Genomic DNA, 19,616 nt, shown 5'->3' on the forward strand with positions numbered 1-19,616 from the left:
GAACAACGTCTTAACAGCAGAAGGCTGCTTTTCATTTGAAGTGCGTTATCAAGTGGCGACAGAGGCTCTGGGGGACTTTAAGGTCAGCAAGTACCAAGTGAGCTACCTCACAGCGCTGTCTCTGGGGATTTCCCACGAGGTCCCGCCCCCGGCTGAGTCACCACGCTCCCCTCTTTGAGTCTTTGACCTGCAGCCCTCCTTCAGCTGCAGAACCTCACTGCTCTGAAGATCAAGGAGAGGAAAGTTCTCCACCAGCCCTGAGATCTCAAGGTTTGTCAATTTGGGGCAGACGAGATTGGGGGTAGGGGAGGGACTGAATAGGAGTGAGGATGGAACCTTTGGTCCCTTGGTACATTTCTAGATTTTTTTCCCCCTCTAATTTCTAATAACTTTTATTCTATAGCCCATTAAATAAAGATCAAGGACTTGGTCTAGAGAGATTGATTCCTTAGTTCTGTTACTACAGGAGCTTCAAATAAAATAGACAAATATGTGTCTTTTAAGAAAATGTGCGAATGAGTTGAACAGAGAGGTGTTTCAACATTTGGGCAATTAGGTGCTGAAATTCCACCTGCTGTTCAGACAGAAGAGGAGCAGTAGTGATGAGGCGCCTTCTCACTGAGCTGAACTGCTGGATGCCATGGATGGAGTCTCTTTTTAAGGACTGTATTTCCAGGCAGCAAGCAACTGGCGTTGCTGAAATCTGAAGGCTAATGCTAAACATCTATGAAAGTCCCCAAAAGTTCTTGCTATTGTTGTCTCTCCATTTTGGCAAAACATGTTGGAAAGCGCACTGTTAGACTTTGGCACGTCTGCCCAAAGCTATGTGTTTAGTCCTGCTTGTCTGATCATAGAGGTTTCCGTGAATTTGCTACCTTTTCCATGGTATTTCATCATTAATTGTTTCTGAAAAACCCTGAGTATGGTTGTGTGAAATGGTGCAGGTAGTGGCTGTAATGTAGATGATTCTGAAGGGAGAAACCACCTGACTGTTGGAAACGGTTTACCTTTTACAGAGTGGTATTTGTGAAACCAGCTATTTGCATTAAAATTCTTTTGGAGTCGGCGTGGCTAATATATCTATGCAAGATTTCATCATGGGAAGTGGTTACTACAACATAGTGGCTACTGTGCTGTTGGTGCTGAATTTTGAGAGGACAAGATCAACGCAGGATTTCTGCAGTAACTGTTCAGCGGGTAAGGACCAAATTAACATGTGTTGGACCTGTTCTGTTGAAAACATGGTCCAGTCATTCTAGCAGCTGGGGCCATGAGCTCTGTTTCACTGATCTTTTATTCATTCATTTACAAAGACTTCTTGGATGCTGCTTCTTAGCTGTGTGAGCACAGCGTTGACACTTACCCTCTTGTGCCCCAGCTTCATCATCTGGGAATGATATAAGAACCTATCTCATAGGATCGCTGGGAGAATCACGTGATGGATGGGCTTAGAACAGTGCACAGCACAGGGAAAGACGTCAGGAAACATTAGCTTTGTATGTAAGAACCAGCAGGGACTAAGGTGACAGGAGGCTTAACAGAGTGAGAAAAGGCAGACTCATTTAAATTTTCGTGTGCCAGTAAAGGACATCGACCTCCTGAATCCAGTCACATTCATCTCCCAGATCAATCAAGAGAAATCATTCTGTTTTCTTCAATAGATAAAGGAAACTATTTTCTCTCTGTTGATTTATTTGTTGCAATATCTATATTTTGTTATTCTTAGTTCTGTGATTATGCTTAGGGAAACCTTGTGAATGGGTAATTTTAAACGGTCAGTGAACAAAATAACGTCTACCGCTGTGGCACCTAGAAAACGGATCTTTGTTTCAAGTGCTGTGGGTAATGACTGTCCATCATCAAGCATGTAAAGGCCTTGCCTATCCTTCTTAGGCACCTTCTGTGGGAAGACCAAGCAGGAGCCCTGCATTCCTTGCCCTTCAAATAGTTTCTCCAGCACAAGTGGACAAAAGGGCTGCGACATATGCAGGAAGTGCGAAGGTAAGATTTAAAAGATGTGTTCTTCATCCAGATGTGTTGGGAAGATAAGCTTTTATTCCCTTGTGTGCTGGTCTCTACTGAGAGTCTTATGTGTCACAGATGCCGATTCCTCTGTCAATAGGCAGGTCCAGTAAAATAATTTATTGTAACAGCAATCAGTTGTGGATTGAGCTTTGTAAATATTAGAGGAAACATTCATTTGACAAGAGAGAATTTTTTAAGTAGCAAAATATAAAAATGTCTTCTGTAGTTATTTTGCAGTAAACTTTATACTGTGAGGTCATTAGGACCGGTAGAAGTAGAGTGAGAATTGTCTTTATTGCAGAATATAAATTTGCTTCCTGGATTTGGGGGTCAAGTGTAATGTAACCCTGGGGGACTTTGTAGGTATTTTCAGGACGAAGAAGGCGTGTTCCCCCACCAGCAATGCAGAGTGTGAGTGTGTGTCAGGATTCCACTGCCAGGGGGCAGGGTGCACCATGTGTGAAGAGGACTGTATTCAAGGTCAAGAATTAACAGAAGAGGGTAGGTTTGCTCTCCTTCAATCTAGTGCAAATTTGTTATCTAAACATACGTCATTAGCTTAGGTCTTGGTCCTTCAAATAGAAAATACAACATGGTAGGGGAGGGATAAATTAGGAGTTTGGGATTAGCAGATACAAACCACTATATATAAAATAGATAAGCAACAAGGCCTTACTGTATAGCACATGGAACTATATTCAATATCTTGTAATAACCTATAATGAAAAAGAATATATATGTACAACTGAATCACTGTGCTGTACACCAGAAACTAACACAACATTGTACAACCTTAAAGTAATAAGTAATGAACCACTGAGTCAAGTATATGATATTTACAAAATTATTAACTAGAAATCCCAGCATTTGTTATTCACCAGAACCATGCATTTTCATACATCCTATACAACACTACAATTAGAATAAAACCTTTAGTCGTATTAGGGTTGCATTTCAAGAAAAACTGTTGACCAATCTGCATAGATTGTATTAAGCTAATGACTTAGTTATGTGATTATGTTTATCACATAATATTCCAGAATTGTTCATCACTAATAAAGTTCACGAGGCATTGTTGAACAAGTGTATAGATTGTATTACATTAATGACTTTATTATTATGGGATCGTGTACATCACGGGGAAAGTTACAAAATTATAAAAATGCTTCCTTTTTATTATTCCTTTCATTTTTACAAAAGGTTGTAAAGATTGTTCTTTCGGGACATTTAATGATCAGAAACATGGCGCCTGTCAACCTTGGACTGAGTATGTATAATTTCTTTCCACTCACAAAGGGTTAACTTTTTTAAGGGCAAAGAATGTTATCATTGATACTGTTTTACACCTAGCAGGTGTAGACATAGAATAATATGCTTCTAGGCAGAATGGAAACGGTATGAGGCAATCATGACTGGATACCCAAAGGGAGCATTTTCTCCAGAAGTAATGCCCCAAACAACGAGCTCCGCTTTGCCAGGGGAACTCAGTGACTGTCTGCCCCAGGCAGCCACCGAGCTCCTGCTCACCTTCAGTGCTCAGTGCCGGCACTGACTGTGACACAGAGGAAGGGTAAAACGTTTCCTTCCTTCAGAAATGATGACATGTACTTGGATGAACACGGCCACCATAGGTACTAAAACAGCCAACAGCGCATTTTGTACGCCTTTGTTCTTTTTTCATTTGATTTTCTTACTAGAAAATCACTTTTTTTTTAAATCTACAGGGGGAAGGTAGTTAGGTTTACTTATTTATTTTGATGGAGGTACTGGGGATTGAACCCAGGACCTTGTGCACACTAGGCATGCGCTCCACCCCTGAGCTGTACCCTCCCCCTAGAAAATCATTTTTATTACTATTTTACACTTACATTCTTATTATGTTTTACAAAAGTATTAGTTCATAACAGATTGGAAAGTTTTTGTTTTAAAGTCTTTCAACACAAATCGTGCAGAGCAGCGAAGTGAGTCTGCATGGAAAGTGGTATTGAGCTGGGCTACGGAGAATGGCTGTGTTTGGGTTAGGGAAAGGGGCAAGGGGCAAGGCCTAGAACAATGATGACGGCTACCCTGTTTTTTGGAAGTGAATCCAAGCACGGAGAGTCATTTCTCTTAACAACAGTCCTGGGACTTGTATATCTTGCTTTTCAGGTGAGAAAACGGAGGCTTAGAGAGGTTTCCTTACTTGCCCAAGGTCATTCTGCAAAGGGACAGACCCAGGGCTCAAACCCTGGTCTGTTAAATGCCAACACATGATAGGGTTAGGAATTCCCTAGGTTACTGGGAGACTAACCAGGCAACAGCCTAGTGAAATAAGCTGTGATGGGACAGGGCTCCCAGCCTGGGAAGAGAGAAGAGTCCAGGTAGGTAGGTAGTGTAGGAAGAATTGTGGAGAGCCGTGAGAGCCAAGTGAACACTGGAGAAAGCCAGCCAGTCAAGCGGAAGTTTTTCAGAGTACCTTTGCTTTGCCTATGAACTCAAATCCACACATCTTTGTCTCTAGGCTGCTTTACTGGGTGGAGAATGTCAGTCTTTTTAATGAGAATGATGTGTACCTGAATTAATTATTTGAACTCTTTTCATTGAACTGTCTAAGCTGCTCTTTGGATGGGAAGTTGGTACTTGTGAACGGGACGAAGGAAAGTGATGTAGTGTGTGGCCCAACGTCGGCTGACTTCTCTCCAGGTACCCCCTCCACCACCGTGCCTGCCCTTGGGAGAGAGCCAGGTAGCTGGTTTGTTGCTGTTAAATCAAAGTGAATGTATCAAGGCTGTTTTGATTGGTACCTAAATCACTCCAGTATCATGATGTTTTGCATCTCTGCCTACAACAGTCACCTTCAACACTCCTTCCTCATTTTACGCTGGCGTCAAGGGACCCATCCATTTCCCCAGGTGTTTGTTTTTCAGTCTGAGCTCCACAGGAGCAAGCAGAGCAGGGTGGGACTTGATCCAAACAGACGCTGCATCTTTGATTATGCCAAGTAAAGGCAATTATAGAGTCCCATTTCTATATGCTAGAAAGGCCAAACCACTTAATTTTTGGAGGCCCCTAGGAAAATTCTTAAGGTTTTTAAAAAAGGTTTTCTTAACAAGCAGCCAAGTTTACAAAGTGAGCTAACTGGAGATGCCCAAGGCGCCTCTTCTCATGGTTACGAGCTTACAAATGCAAATATAAACACACGCAAATATAAACATTTGCAAAAAATGTATTTTTGCCTGAATTTCTCCTTTTGCTCTTTTTTTTTTCTTTTTTAAGGTCACACCTCCCAGGTCATCATCTTCTTTCTCGCACTGACATCAGCTGCATTGCTGTTCCTGGTGTCCTTTCTGATGCTCCGTTTCTCGGCTGTTAAACAGGGCAGAAAGAAACTCCTGTATATATTCAAACAACGTAAGACAAACATAAACATTTTAGATGTGAGCTTTTTGAGGCTAGGCTTTTTACAGTAGAAAGGAAAAGATGATTTTTTTTTAAGTTACAGAAGCTAAGTTACATGGTGGTTATCAAGAGGGACAATTTTGCTCCCAAGGGGACATCTGGCAATGTCTGGAGACAGTTCTGGTGGTAACTGTCTAAGGGATGCGGAGGGAGTACTCCTGGTATCTAGTGAGTGGAGGCCAGCGATGCTGTGAAATATCCTATAATGCACAGGACAGCCCCCTCAACAAGGAGTTATCCAGCCCCAAATGTCAGTAGTGCCGAAGGAGAGAAAGCCTGGTGACAGCAGGACATAATCCAAGGGTTCCAGAAAAATGGCCATTTAAGTGCACTGCAGCCTCGGACTGTGTGTGTGTGTGGTGGGGGTGTGACCAGTCAGTTGTGGATACAGGATATTGACAAAGAGGAACCAGAAGATCACGTCTGCCCCATCTAGCACTACGCCTCTGGCTAAGGAACAGCCTTAACCTGAGCTAGACCCACACACACAAGAAGACCTAGAGAACTTGGCGGGAGATGGATTATTCTGACACAGATCTGGATTAAATGAGAAATTTCAGTGATGGATTCCATTCATTAAACAAGATACTATTTCTATAAGGAACTCTGCAAGTGCCTGGCACAGAGTCAACACTCATTAAGCAAAGGCTATTCATATTTATTCGAAAAGGCTTAGATGGGGACAACCTGCATTATGTCTTCATGGAAGTCAGAACCGTAAGATAACAACTCAGCTTACTAAGAGGGGTTCATATATAGGAGGAGCACTCTGAGCGGTCTGTGATATAACCCAAAACACCGTAGGAAGACGGGAGAGTGTCTCCTGTTGGGCTTTTAAAACTATATGAAGATATAGTAAAGGATTAGTTAGTCTTGTCTACAGATGCAATACACTAACTTGTAGAAAGGTTCTTTTTGAAAACAGTATCTTTTAACATTGTGAAATATAACATACAGAAAAAAAAAAACGTATACATGTCAAGTGTAACAGATCTTAAAGTGAACACCTGTGTAACTCTACCCAGGTCAAGAAATAGAACAGTGTCTGCCCCCCCCGGAAGCCTTTCTTGTGCTCCTTCCAGATGAAAACCTCCCTCCCCACTCGTGCTAACCACATCTAGATTTTAATGGTGTTCACTTCCTTGCTCTTATTTATAGTTTTGCTGCCTAAGAACATGGTTTAATTTGGCTGCCTGTGAACTTCATACAAGTGGAATCACACTGTGTCTATTCTGTATTTTCCCTCCCTTTTTCACGCAACATTTGATCTTTGTGATTTACCCACATGTTGCATTTATCTTGTGTTGGATATTCTTCTGTTGAATGACTATATTATAGGTTTGTTTATCCATTCTAATATTCACAGACACTTGGGTTGTTTCCAGTTTGGGGCTGTTACAAACAAGGATATTTGAATATTTTTGTCTGTGTATCTCAGTACGTATAAGCACGTCTTTTCTTTTCCTCCCCTCCTCTCCCCTCCCCTCCCCTCCTCTCCCCTCCCCTCCTCTCTTTTCTTCTCTTCTTTTCTTTGTTACCTAGGAATAAAATTGCTGGAATATGAGGAATGTGTATCTTGGTTCTTAGTACTAGATACACCAAACTGTCTTCCAGAATGGTAGGACCCCGTTTACCTTTTCCCAGCAGCAGATTAGAGTTCTTTTTGCTCCAATCCCTGCTGACACTAAGTATCGGACTTAATTTTCTATCTGTTTGGTGGATGTGTAAGTAGTATCTCATGGTTTTAATTTGCATGTCCCCGATCACTGGTGAGATTAGACATCTTTTCATGTTCTACTGGTCATTTGGATTTCTTCTTTTGCAAAGTGCCTGATCTTTTGAGCATTTTCCCATTGGGTTGTTTGTCCTTTCCTTATTAATCTATAGGAATTTTTTAGTCTACTCTTTATGTGCTGCAAATGTATTTTCCCACTCTGTGGTTTGTTCTTCGATTCTCTTTTTGAGGTCTAAACCTGTGATTTAAACCTCTAAGCGCTCACTAAAACCTCTGAGTTCAACAACTAACCTCCTGGCTTCACCCCGCACTACAATAAAGGTCTTTATAAGATGATTTACAAAGGCATTTATGAGTAATTAGTGAGTTTCAATGGAACTAAAGTCCATTTTAAAAATTTTAGGTTATTTTTCAATACTTTCTATTTTGAAATAATTGTAGACTCACAGGAAGTTGTAAAGACAGTACAGAAAATTCTCATGTGCCATTCATGAGGTTCTATTTTATACAACTGCAATACAGTATCAAAATCGGGCTATTGACAATGGCACATTGTGTGTATTTAATTGTACGTCATTTTGTCACGTGAGTAAATTGGTGTAAGCACCAACACAGTCAAAATACAGAACTATTCCATCACCTCAAAGATCTCCCTTCTGCTAGTCCTTTAGATTCTCATCCAGTCCCTCTCCCCCACCATTCCCAACCCCTGGTAACTATGGATCTGTTTGGGATGATAAACGTGCAACCTTTGAAGACTGGCTTTTTTGCTTAGCTTAATGCCACTGAGATCCATCTGAGTAGTTGTTGTTTCAATAGTTCACCTTTTTTTTTTTTTAATTATTAACTAGTATTTCGTGGTGTGGCTGTACCACATTTCGCTTGACCATTCACCTACTGAGAGATGTTTTGGTTGTTTCCAGTTTTTGACCATGACATTAGAGCTGCTATGAATAATCCTGTACAGGTCTTGGGTGGACATAAGTTTTTGTAGCTCTATGATAAATGCCCAGGAAGGCAGATACTGGGTTGTAAATATATGTTTAGTTTTTTTTTTTTTTAAAGAAACTGCTAAATTATTTTCCAGAGGAGCTAACATTTCACCAGCAATGTATGAGAAATCCAGTTTCTCCTCATCCTTACCAGCATTTTGTATTGTCCCAATTTTAAGTTTCAGCTCTTCTAATAGTTGTGTGGTGATATCTCATTGTGGTCTTAAGTTGCCTTTCCCTAAAGGTTGATCATCTTTTCGGGGTCTCATTTTCTATGTGCATATCTTCTTCAGTGAAATGTTACTTCACATCTTTTGCCCATTTTCTGATTGAATGCTTTGTTTTACTGCTCACATTAGAATATTCTTTTTATCTCCCAGACACGAACCCTTTGTCAGATATGAAGTTTGTAAGTATTTTCTCCCAGTCTGTGGCTTGCATTTTCATTCTCTTCACATGGTCTTCTGCAGAGAAAAAGCCTGTAATTTTAATGAAGCCCAATTGGCCAATTTAAAAAATCTATGGAATCATATCTAAGAATTCTTCACCAAGTCCTAGGTCCCAAAGATTTAGGCTTTCTGCTACGTTATCTTCTAAATGTTTTACCTTTATCTATGTTTCATTTTTAGTTAAGTTTTGTATAAGATGTAAGAGGTTTAGATCAAGTTTTTTTTTTTTTTTTTTTTTTGGCTTATGAGTGTCCAATGGCTTCACCATCATAATATCGAAAAGATGATCCTTCCTCCAGTGAATTGCTTTTGCACTTTTGTCAAAAATCAGTTGGTCATACTTGCATGAGAGCTATTTTTGGTTTCTCTCTTCTGTTCCACTGATTGATATGTTTTTCCTTCTGCCAATACCACACAGTCTTGGTTATTGTAACTGTAAAACAAGTCTTGAAATTGGATAGAGGGTATTGTGTTTCCTTCCACTTTAGTTTTTTTCAAAATTGTTTTAGCTATTATAGTTCCTTTGCGTTTCCATATAAATTTTAGGACAATTTTATCTCTATCTGTAAAAAGTCAGCTGGGATTCTGATAGAAATTGTGTTAAATCTACATATCAATTTGGGGAGAATTAAAATCTTTACTATGTTAAGTATTCTAATCCATGAACTCTAATCCATGAATACAGTATGTATCTGCATTTCTGTGTGTTTTCTTTGATTTATTTTATCAGCATTTTGTAGTTTTCAGCATTCAAGTCCTGCACATGTTTTATTAAATTTAGGCCTTAGTATTTAAATTTAACAATTGCAAGTAATATTGTATCTTAAATTTTGGTTTTGACATGTTCATTGCTAATATATAGAAATACAATTGGCTTTTGTAGATTGATTTTGTATATCCTGTGATTTTTCTGAACTCATTTACTAGTTCTAGGGTATTTTGTAGATTCCTTGGAATTTTCTACATAGACCATAGGGTCATCTGAAAATAGGGACAGTTTTATTTTTTCCTTTCCAATCTGTATGCCTTTTATTTCTTTTTCTTGTCTTATTGTGCTGGCTAGAATGTCCAGTACTATGTTGAATGCGAGTGGTGGGAGTGAATGTCCTTGCCTTGCTTCTGATCCTAGGGGGAAAGCGTTCAGTCTTTCGCCAGTAATGTGATGTGAGCTGGAGATTTTAGCAGATATTCTTTACCAACTTGAGAAAGTTCCTCTACTTCTAGTGTTCTAAAGATTTTTTTTTTTAACACGAATGAGTGTTACATTTTGTCAGATGCTTTTTCCACAGCAATTCATTTGATTCTGTGATTTTTATAATTTATAAATTATATAGATTATATAAATTATAATAGATTAAATTATATAGATTCATTTTTGAATGTCAAACTCACCTTGCATCCCTGGACTAAACTCCACTTGGTCACAGTATGTAATTATTTTTATATATTGCTCAGTTCTTTCTGCTAATATCTTGTTAAGAATTTTTGCAACTCTAATCATGAGGGATGTTAGTCTGTGGGTTCCTTTTTTAGTACTGTCTTTGGTTTTGGTATCAGGGTAATATTGAATCCCTCAAGTGAGCGGGGACATGTTCTGTCTTCTATTTTCTGGAGAAGATTGTGTAGAATTGGTGTTAATTCTCCTTTAAATAGCTTACAGAATGATCTAGTGAAATTATCTGGGCCTGGAGATTTCTTTTCGGAGCTCTTCAATCACAAATTCAATTTCCTTAATAATTATAGGAATATTCAAATTATTTGATTCATATTGAGTGAACTGTGGTAGTTCACATTTTTTGAGGACTTGGTCCATTTTAGCTAAGTCGTCAAATATATGTGTTTTTATTTATACTATTCCCTTAGTATCCTTTTATGCCTTTTGTTGTATGTAGGTCTGTAGTGATATCATCTACTGATGTTGGTAATGTGTGTCTTCTCTCTTTTTTTTTTTTTCTGAATCAGTCTTGGTAGAGATTTGTCAATTTTACTGATCTTTTCAAAGAACCAGCTCTTTGTTTCATTAATTTTCTCTATTGTTTTTCTGTTTTTGATTTCACTAATTTCTGCTTTTACCTTTATTATTTCCTTTCTTCTACTTGCTTTGGATTTATTTTGTTCTTTTTCTATTCTAGTGGAAGCTTATGTTATTGGTTTGAGACTTTTCCTTTTTCTAATGTAAGAATTTCACATTATAAATTTCCTTCTCAATACTGAATGTGTCCACATATTTTGATACGTTGTTTTTCCATTTTCATTCAGTTCAATGTATGTTTTTTGTATTTCCCTTGAGACTTCCTCTTTAAACCATTGATTATTTAAAAGACTTTTTTTAGTTTTAGTTTAGTGTTTTTAAGTTTTTAAGTATTTGGTTTCCAATATTTGATTTTCCTGTTTTCTTTCTGTTGTTGACATCTATTTTATTTTATTTTATTTTTTAATTTAATTGAAGTACAGTCAGTTACAATGTGTCAATTTCTAGCATACAACACAATGTCCCAGTCATGGGTATATATACATATATTTGTTTTCATATTTTATTTCATTAAAGGCTATTACAAGATACTGAATATGGTTCCCTGTGCTATACAGAAGAAACTGTTTTTAAAAATCTATTTTTATATATAGTGGCTAACATTTGCAAATCTCAAACTCCCAAATTTATCCCTTCCCACCCCCTTTCCCCCGGTAACCATAAGATTGTTTATTATGTCTGCAACTCTTTCTGTTTTGTAGATGAGTTCATTAGTGTCCTTTTTTCCTTCTTATTTAGATTTCACATATGAGTGATAAATGGTATTTTTATTTTCCTTTCTGGCTTACTTCACTTAGAATGATGGTCTCCAGGTCCATCCATGTTGCTGCAAATGGCTTTGTTTTATTTTTTTATGGCTGAGTAGTATTCTGTTGTATAAATACACCACAATTTCTTTATCCAGTCATCTGTGGATGGACATTTAGGTTACTTCCATGTCTTGGCTATTGTAAATAGTGCTGCTATGAACATTGGGGTGCATGTATCTTTTCAAATAGAGTTTCCTTTGGATATATGCCCAGGAGAAGAATTGCTGAATCATATGGTAAGTCTATTTTTAGTTTTTTTGAGGAATCCCCATACTATTTCCCATAATGCCTGCACCAAAGATGTCTATTTTAATTCCAGTATAGTAAGAGGACACACTAGGTATGATTTCAGTTCTTTTAAATTGGTTGAGGTTTGGTTCATGGTCCAAGTTATGATCTATCTTGGTCTATGTTCTATAGACACTTGAAAAGAATGTATATTCTTCTGATGGGTGGAGTGTTCTATAAATACTGATTTGATCCTGTTGATTGATGATGTTGTTGAGTTCTTCTAAATCTTTGCTGATTTCCTGTCAAGTTGTTCTATCTAGTCTTGGGAGATGGCCATTTAATTCTTCAGATATAATTGTGGCTTTATATATTTCCCTTTTCAGTTTTATCAGTTTTTGCTTCACCTATTTTGCAACTCTGTTGTTTGTTGTATACGTATTTAGTATTTCCATGTATTCTAGGTGACCTGACTCTTTTATAATTATGTCCCTCTCTGTGATAGGTAATTTCTTTTGCTCTGAAGTCTATTTGATAGTAATGTAGCCACTCTTCCTTTTTTTAAATTAATATTTATGTGGTATATCTTTTTGCATCCTTTTACTTTCAACCTTGCTACATTTTTATATTTGAATTGAATTTCTTATAGACAACATAGTGTGGTCACGCTACTAATCTCTGTCTTTTAATTGGTATATTTAATGTAATTATTTGTATGTTAGGGCTTAAGATGTTATTTTATTTTTTGTTTTCTGTTTGTTTTCTCTGGCTTTTAGTTCTCTGTTTTCTTTTTTCTGTGTTCCTGTGGATTACTTGAAGATTTTTTAAAATTTCATTTTTATTTGTCTATATATATTTTTTAGTGTATCTCTTTGTATAGCTCTTGTAGTGGTTGCTGTTAGTATTACACATAACTTATCAAGTCTACTGGTATCAACATTTTAACGATTTGAATGAAGTATAGAAATTTCACCTCCCTTTATATACTTTTAACCTCCTCAAATTTGTACTATACTTGTTTTAAATATTTCCACTACATATTTTGAGAACCATATTAGACAGTATATTTTTGCTTTGATCATCAAACATAATTTAAAAATGCAAAAGAAGGAAAGTCCATTGTATTTACCCATCTATTTGCTCATTCTGTTGTTCTTTCTTCTTTCTTGATGGTTCAAGATTCATTCTTTAATCATTTATCTTCTGTTTAGAGAACTTCCTCTAGTCATTCTTTTAGGGTAGCTTTTCTGGTGACAAAGTGTCTTAGTTTTCTTTTGTCTGAGAATTTCTTAATTTCCCCTCATTCCTAGAAGATATTTTCACTGGATGTAGAATTTGGGGTTGAGAGTTGTTTTCTTTCAGCACTTGAATCATGTTGTGCCACTTCTTCTGGCCTACATGGTTTCTGATAAGAAATTCCCTGTCATTCAATTTGTTTTTTCCCTGAAGTAATATGTTGCTTCTCTCTGTCTGCCTTCAAGATTTCTCTCTCTCTCTTTCTTTCTTTCCTTCCTTCCTTCCTTCCTCTCTTTCTTCCTCTTTCTTTCTTTCTTTCTTTCTTTCTTTCTTTCTTTCTTTCTTTCTTTCTTTCTTTCTTTCTTTCTTTCCTTCTTTCCTTCCTTCTTTCCTTCCTTCCTTCCTTCCTTCTTTCCTTCCTTCCTTCCTTCCTTCCTTCTTTCTTTCTTTCTTTCTTTCTTTCTTTCTTTCTTTCTTTCTTTCTTTCTTTCTTTCTTTCTTTCTTTCTTTCTTTCTTTCTTTCTTTCTTCTTTCTTCCTTCCTTCCTTCCTTCCTTCCTTCCTTCCTTCCTTCCTTCCTTCCTTCCTTTCTTGCCTTTTATTTTCAGAACTTAAACTAAGATGTGTCTTTTTTTTTTTTTTTTTTTTTTGTACTACAGTGTGTCTTGATGTGGATTTCTTAGGAGTATCCTGTTTAAGATTTACTCAGCTTCCTGAATCTCTAGGTTTATGCCTTTTTCCAAATTTGGGAAATTTTCAGCCATTATTTCTTCAAATACTTTTTCAGCCCTACTCTTTTTCTCTTCTTCTTTGCAGACTCCAATGACATGAATATTAGGTATTTTGCTGTAAGCCCACATGTCCCTGAGGTTTTGTTCAATTTTTTCCCCAGTATTTTCTCTCTGTTGTCCAGATTGGGTAAGAAGTCTTTCCTTTGTCCTCTCCACTCTTATGCTGAGCCCATTCACTTATTTTTAAACTTTTTCAGTTCTAAAATTGCAACCTGATTCTTTTATTTTTTAATCTCCTATTTATTTCTCATTTGTTTCAAATACGTTCCCAGTTGCTTAGTGAACCATCTTTATGGTGGCTGCTCTAAAGTCCTCGCCACATCATTACAACATTTGTATCATCTAGATGCCAGGATCTGCTGTCTTTTCATAGTCACATTGAGATCTTCCTGATTCTTAGAATGACAAATGATTTTTGATCGAAACCTAAACATTTTGGATATGATGTTATCAGACTTCGGATATAATTGACAGCTTGTATTTGTTCAGGCTCCCCCTAACACCACTCCAGCAAAGGAGGGAGGATGCTGCCAGATGAGGGTGGAAGTCCAGGTTCTGCACTAGACCCCCTGGGGGTGAGGGGTTCCTGTTATTGCTAGACATGTGTCGGATTTCAGGCTCCCCACTAAGCCTCCATTGATATTACCCTGGCTGGGTTGAGGAAACGTACTTTGTTACTGCTCTCCACGTGGTTTCCACTGACATCGACTAGGGGTGGGATGAGGGTGGTAGTGCTGAGTGGTGGTGAAGTCCTAGCCTTCCACTAGGCCTCCTCTGACTACCCTGGTGAGGATGGAGAGATGAACCTTGACAGAGCTTAAGGGTACAAGTCTAGGCTCTCTACTGCATCTTTAGTGGTGGGCTTCAGTGTGAGGCCACAATTTTTTCTGTGGTGTTTTGCTAGACTAGAGTGATGATTATCTAAACCTCTTCAGTCTTGTTACTGATCCTTTCCTGTTTTCACAGCTAGAGAAAGCTGGGGTTTCTTAGGGCATTTTTTAAAATTAGTCTACACCCCATTGGTATTTCTAGGTTGCTGACTTCTCCAGTTCCCAGTCTGAGGCATAGAAAGCAGAAAGAATACTCAGGGAATGCAAGGCCATGTTTTCCCTTGGGTTCCAAGATCCTTAGCTGGTCTGCTCTCTTGCCACCTTTCAGATTCTTCTTACGTTTGTTACATATACAATATCGAGAGTTTTCAGCAATACTTATCAGGAAGAATAGGAAAAAACGTGACTACTCTATCTTTCTTGAAGCAGACTTACATTTTAAAATTAAACTTTCATGCTATTTCAAAAGAGAAAAGACATCTCATCAGTAGTTCTGAATGTCTTGCCACTTTTTCATAAGTTCTTGGAGATGGTATGCTTCTTGGGTTTTGGTTATTTTTTGTTTTTTATAGTAACAAGCATGTAGAATTGGGGTAGGGATTTTTTCTTTCTCAGGCTATAAAATACATCTGATTAGTATATATACATATTTACTGGTGGGCTTGGATGTAGGGCCACAGTTATACCTGTGTGTGTATATATATATGTATCATTTAATATGCTTTTTAGGATTGAAAGTCTGTCAGCAGTAACACAAATACTTTACAATAACATGTAAACAAAACCCCAGGAGCTGGTGCTGTCCTTATGAATTGTCAGTTCTTTACTTCCTAGTTGATGGAAGTAGTGGGAGTATCTTTAACATCTCAGTGCCGTAAGCATTTCATTCAAAAGAAACCATCTGAAATGTAATCTATGTAATCCTCAAGACTCGAACACGTGCTGCTGGATTGAAACTACTGTTATGTTTGGCACATGACTAATTTTATGCTATAGTGATTCATGCTCAAGATTGTTTTCAGCCTTTGGAGAAGATCAAGAAACTAGTTTTTCAGGACCAACAAAAAAGTATTTGGTAAAAAGCAAAAAAAAAAAAAAAAAAAAAAAAAAACCCTTAAATAATCCTGAAAAAAAATTTTTATACTTGCTGTTACCTCTCATGCTGATGAGTTTGTCGAAATTAAAGTTGAGAATATTAGAGATGTTCTGCAAATGTGACTTATGGAAAGTGATTGCTAAATGAGTAAATCAGACAACAAAAGATAACTGTCTTCTAATTACTTTTTAGCGTTTATGAGACCAGTACAAACAGCCCAAGAGGAAGATGCCTGCAGTTGCCGATTTCCAGAAGAAGAAGAAGGAGAATGTGAACTATGAGTGGAAACCCAAGGAGGGGCTGGGACTCTCCTGAGAAAAGTCACAGGAGAAATACAAGGGCTCCCACTATCATATCTTTCTAAATTCAAAAACGTCATCCCAGATAATACCCGAGATTACCTCAACAGGTTTCTTCTAACTGCTCATGAGTTGGCCTTTAAAAATGTATCACTTTTAACAGAACGGAAGAATGGGACAGAACTGGTGGTTAAAGGTGCATTTTCTGGATACTGCTTAAGAGGTTTGCACTAGTTTTTTGAAATCCAAAGAAAAATTTATTTTAAATTTAATCACAGGCCAATGATGCAGCTAAAATTATAGTCAAAGTCAATTCTATTTGGGGGGGGGTGCTAATATGATATAGGGCAGTGAGCCATAGTTGCAGGGAATATCCCCAACCGAATTTTCCATGGGTTCAGTCATTCAGCACAATGACACCCTCACACTGTCAGGGGACAATGAGGACAGTTGTCATCATCGTCCAGGTTTGGGGTCAAGAGCAAAAAACAAAACAAAAAAAAACCAACAAAAACAAAAACAAAAACAAAACAAAACAAATGAACAAAAATCTCAGACCTTGAAGAAGAGTTTTGGGGAAAAAAGAGTCACATGTCCCCCCATATTTTGTGGTCCTCTCCACTCTCACATCTTTTGCCTTTGTCCTCCTCCCCTCTGAGCCAGGGCATGCTTTTTTATTCTTAAAAACTTTAACAATAACGTCTGATACACATAAATTAATACGTGAAACAGGAGTGAAGATCCACCAACTCAGAGCCCAACCGGAGCACTTACAGCAGGAGTCGCCAAACTCCCACAGGTCAAGTCTGAGCTGCCTTTGTGTGGCTGATGAGCTCAGAATGGTTTTACGCATTTTAAATAGTTAAAAATAAATCGAAATAAGAATAGTATCTCATGACACGAAAAATTCTATGAAACTCAAATTTTAGAGTCTATAAATAGTTTTTTTGGAGCACACAGCCACCCTCAGGCCGGCCTTGGCATTACAACGGTAGAGTTGAGCATCTGGGACAGACTATGTGGCCCACAAAGCCTAGAATATTTAGTAACTGACCCTTTATGGAGTCAAAGTCAGGGTCAGAGCAGCCGTCTGTGCACTGCTTCCCTCCGACATCTCCTGCCTACCTCCCCACCCCAAGCCCAGACAATGATTCTCAGGAATGTCGAGTCTATCAGTCCCTTGCTTAAAAAAAATCATTTATCCTATAGATATGTATGCCACAAAAAAACTTTTATTTAGTTTTGTTTGTTTCTGAGCTTTATGAAAACGGTTCTGTGCCTGTGGAGACTTATTGTGCTTTAATCGCTCAAAAGTATATTTATAAGAGTCATTTATGTTATTGTGTGTAGCTAGAATGCATTCATTTTGACTGCTGTATAGTTTTACAAATATACTATTTTTTTTTTATTAAAGTATAGTTGATTTACAATGTTGTGTTAGTTTCCGGTGCACAACATAGTGATTCAGCTCTCCATGTGTATGTATATATTCTTTCTCAAATTCTTTTTCATTATAGGTTATTACAAGATATTGAATACAGTGCCCTGTGCTCTGCAGTAGGACTTTGCTTATCTATTTCAAAACACACCAAGTGTTATCAGTCCATTCGGAACCAGAGGACATTTCAGTTGCTTCCAAGTGCTTTGCAATTATGGACAATGTTGCTATGAATGTTCTTTTTTTTTATATGTTTCTCATTTAAGAGTGTTTCTAAGGAAACTTCTTTAGAGTGAAACTTCTAGATCTTAGGGTATGTGAATGCTCAAATTTATGAGCTAGTCCCCGTATCAGTAAGGATATATTAAATTATGCGGAAAACAAATGACACCCCGCCTCACCCTGAATCTTAATGGATGACAACAAAACAACAGAGGTGCATTTCTGGCTGTCACTGCATGCCCACTGCAGGCTGGCTGTGGCTCTGCCCTGTGTCACTCCACACTGGGATTTGGGTGGAGGGAGCAGCTTCTACTTGGTCATCTTGTTGCAAAGGACTACATACAGGTCACTTTGCTTGTAGTTGGTTAGATTCTAATTTTTGGAAAAAGTCACATAGCCAGGCTGAGCATCCATAAGGCAGACAGTCTAACTGTCACACAGGGAGGGGCCACAAATATCTCTGAACAACGAGAAGTCTACCACTGGGCTGAACTGTTTTTCAAAGTGGTTGTTCTATTTTATGCTCCTGTCGGCCGCGTGTAAGTGTCCCACAAAGTCCCATCCTTGCTACCGTTGGGTATTTTCAGACTTAATTTTGCCAGTCGAGTGGTTTTAAGACGGCATCTCGCCGTGGTCTTACTTTGCATTTCCATGATTACTAATGGGCATCTTGTCACGTTTTTGTACCATTTGTGTTTCTTTTTTGAGAAATGTTTGCTCATGATATTTGCTCATTTTTTAAAACTTGGTTGTCTTTTTCTTAGTGAGTCATAGTTATAGTCCTAGTCTATAAGTCATAGACTTATAGGGTCATTCTTTATATAGCCTAGATGATAATCTTTGGTTACGTGTATGTGTTATAAATGTCTGCTTTGTTTGCAGTTTGATTTTTCTCTTTTTAATTGTGCCTTTCTTTGTCTTTGTTGTAAGAGGAAAAGCTTTCAATGTAATTTGGTTAAATTTACAGCTCTTTTCTTATATGGTTAACGTTTTTTTTGGTTTCCTAGTTAAAGAGATCCTTCCCTGCCCCAATATCATAAAGATATTTCCTCACATTTTTTCCTAAAAGTTTTAAGTTTTGTCTTTTGTATTTAATTCTAGTCTATCAGGAGTATTTTTTGTGTATGTTATAAGGTAATGATCCAATTCTGGGTTTTGAATATGGATCACCACTAATCTCAGTACCATTTATTCAATGGTCCATCTTTTCCCTACAGATCTTCAATACACTGCTGTCATTTACCAGATTTCCATATATCCATGGGTGGTTTCTGGGCTTTCTATCCTGTTCCGTTGTTCAATTGTCTGTCCTTGTGCCAAGACGCACTATCTTTGTTACAGCTGCTCAATCATAGCTGATCGGACAAGTCTTTAATGTCCTTCAGTGAAGTTTCTCCAGACATTGTACATCTTTTGTTAGACTTATTTCTACGTGTGTTGTTTTGCTTCTTAAATGGTTTTCTTCATTGTTGGAGTACAGAAATGTAGTTGATTTGCTTATATTACTTTATAGCCCACCTTTCCCCTAAACTTTCCCATTATTTCTAATAGTATGTATGTAGATTCTTTTGGATTTTCTATGCAGACAACCACATTATTTGTGATAATAACTTTTTTTTTTTTTCATTTCTAGTCCTTTGTCTTTTATCTCTTTTTCTTGGTGTACTGCTTGACTTATTGCCAGGACCTCCAGGACAATGTGATAGGCTGTTTTTAATCTTATTTATAGAGGACTCTTTCGGGGTTATTTTTGTGAATATACTTGCTCAAGTTAAGGAAGTTACCTTCTTTCCCTGGTTTGTGAAGATGGCTAGTCTTCATTTTGTCATCATGAAAAGGTGTTGAATTATATCAAGTGACTTTTTTTCTGAAAGAAAAACAAAGCATTTGATTGCAGACGACTCAGCCGATGGTTCTATCACATTGATTTGGATTTAAACTTCAGCCACATGCCAAGTAAATTACTCCCTGAAAGAAATTTAATGCAATCACAGGTA

At 37.7% G+C, this 19,616-nt stretch overlaps 1 protein-coding gene across 2 annotated transcripts; it reads left to right on the forward strand.

The window, feature by feature from the left end:
* The first annotated feature begins 187 nt into the window (after positions 1 to 187).
* TNFRSF9 (TNF receptor superfamily member 9) lies at positions 188 to 17,967 on the forward strand. Of its 2 annotated transcripts, none has more exons than XM_010957594.3 (8): positions 188 to 270; positions 1,017 to 1,197; positions 1,894 to 2,001; positions 2,389 to 2,526; positions 3,226 to 3,292; positions 4,619 to 4,749; positions 5,281 to 5,415; positions 15,853 to 17,967. In XM_010957594.3, exons 2-8 carry the CDS (start codon positions 1,083 to 1,085, stop codon positions 15,939 to 15,941), a joined length of 783 nt encoding a protein of 260 aa, XP_010955896.2. In that variant the 5' UTR covers positions 188 to 270; positions 1,017 to 1,082; the 3' UTR covers positions 15,942 to 17,967. The 2 variants fall into 2 exon arrangements, with proteins under 2 accessions (XP_010955896.2, XP_045374334.1); XM_045518378.2 differs by having other exon boundaries at positions 4,619 to 4,707.
* Positions 17,968 to 19,616: the final 1,649 nt, after the last annotated feature.

Source organism: Camelus bactrianus, chromosome 13 (genome assembly GCF_048773025.1).
Source record: "Camelus bactrianus isolate YW-2024 breed Bactrian camel chromosome 13, ASM4877302v1, whole genome shotgun sequence".
In the NCBI taxonomy this organism is placed as follows: domain Eukaryota; kingdom Metazoa; phylum Chordata; class Mammalia; order Artiodactyla; family Camelidae; genus Camelus; species Camelus bactrianus.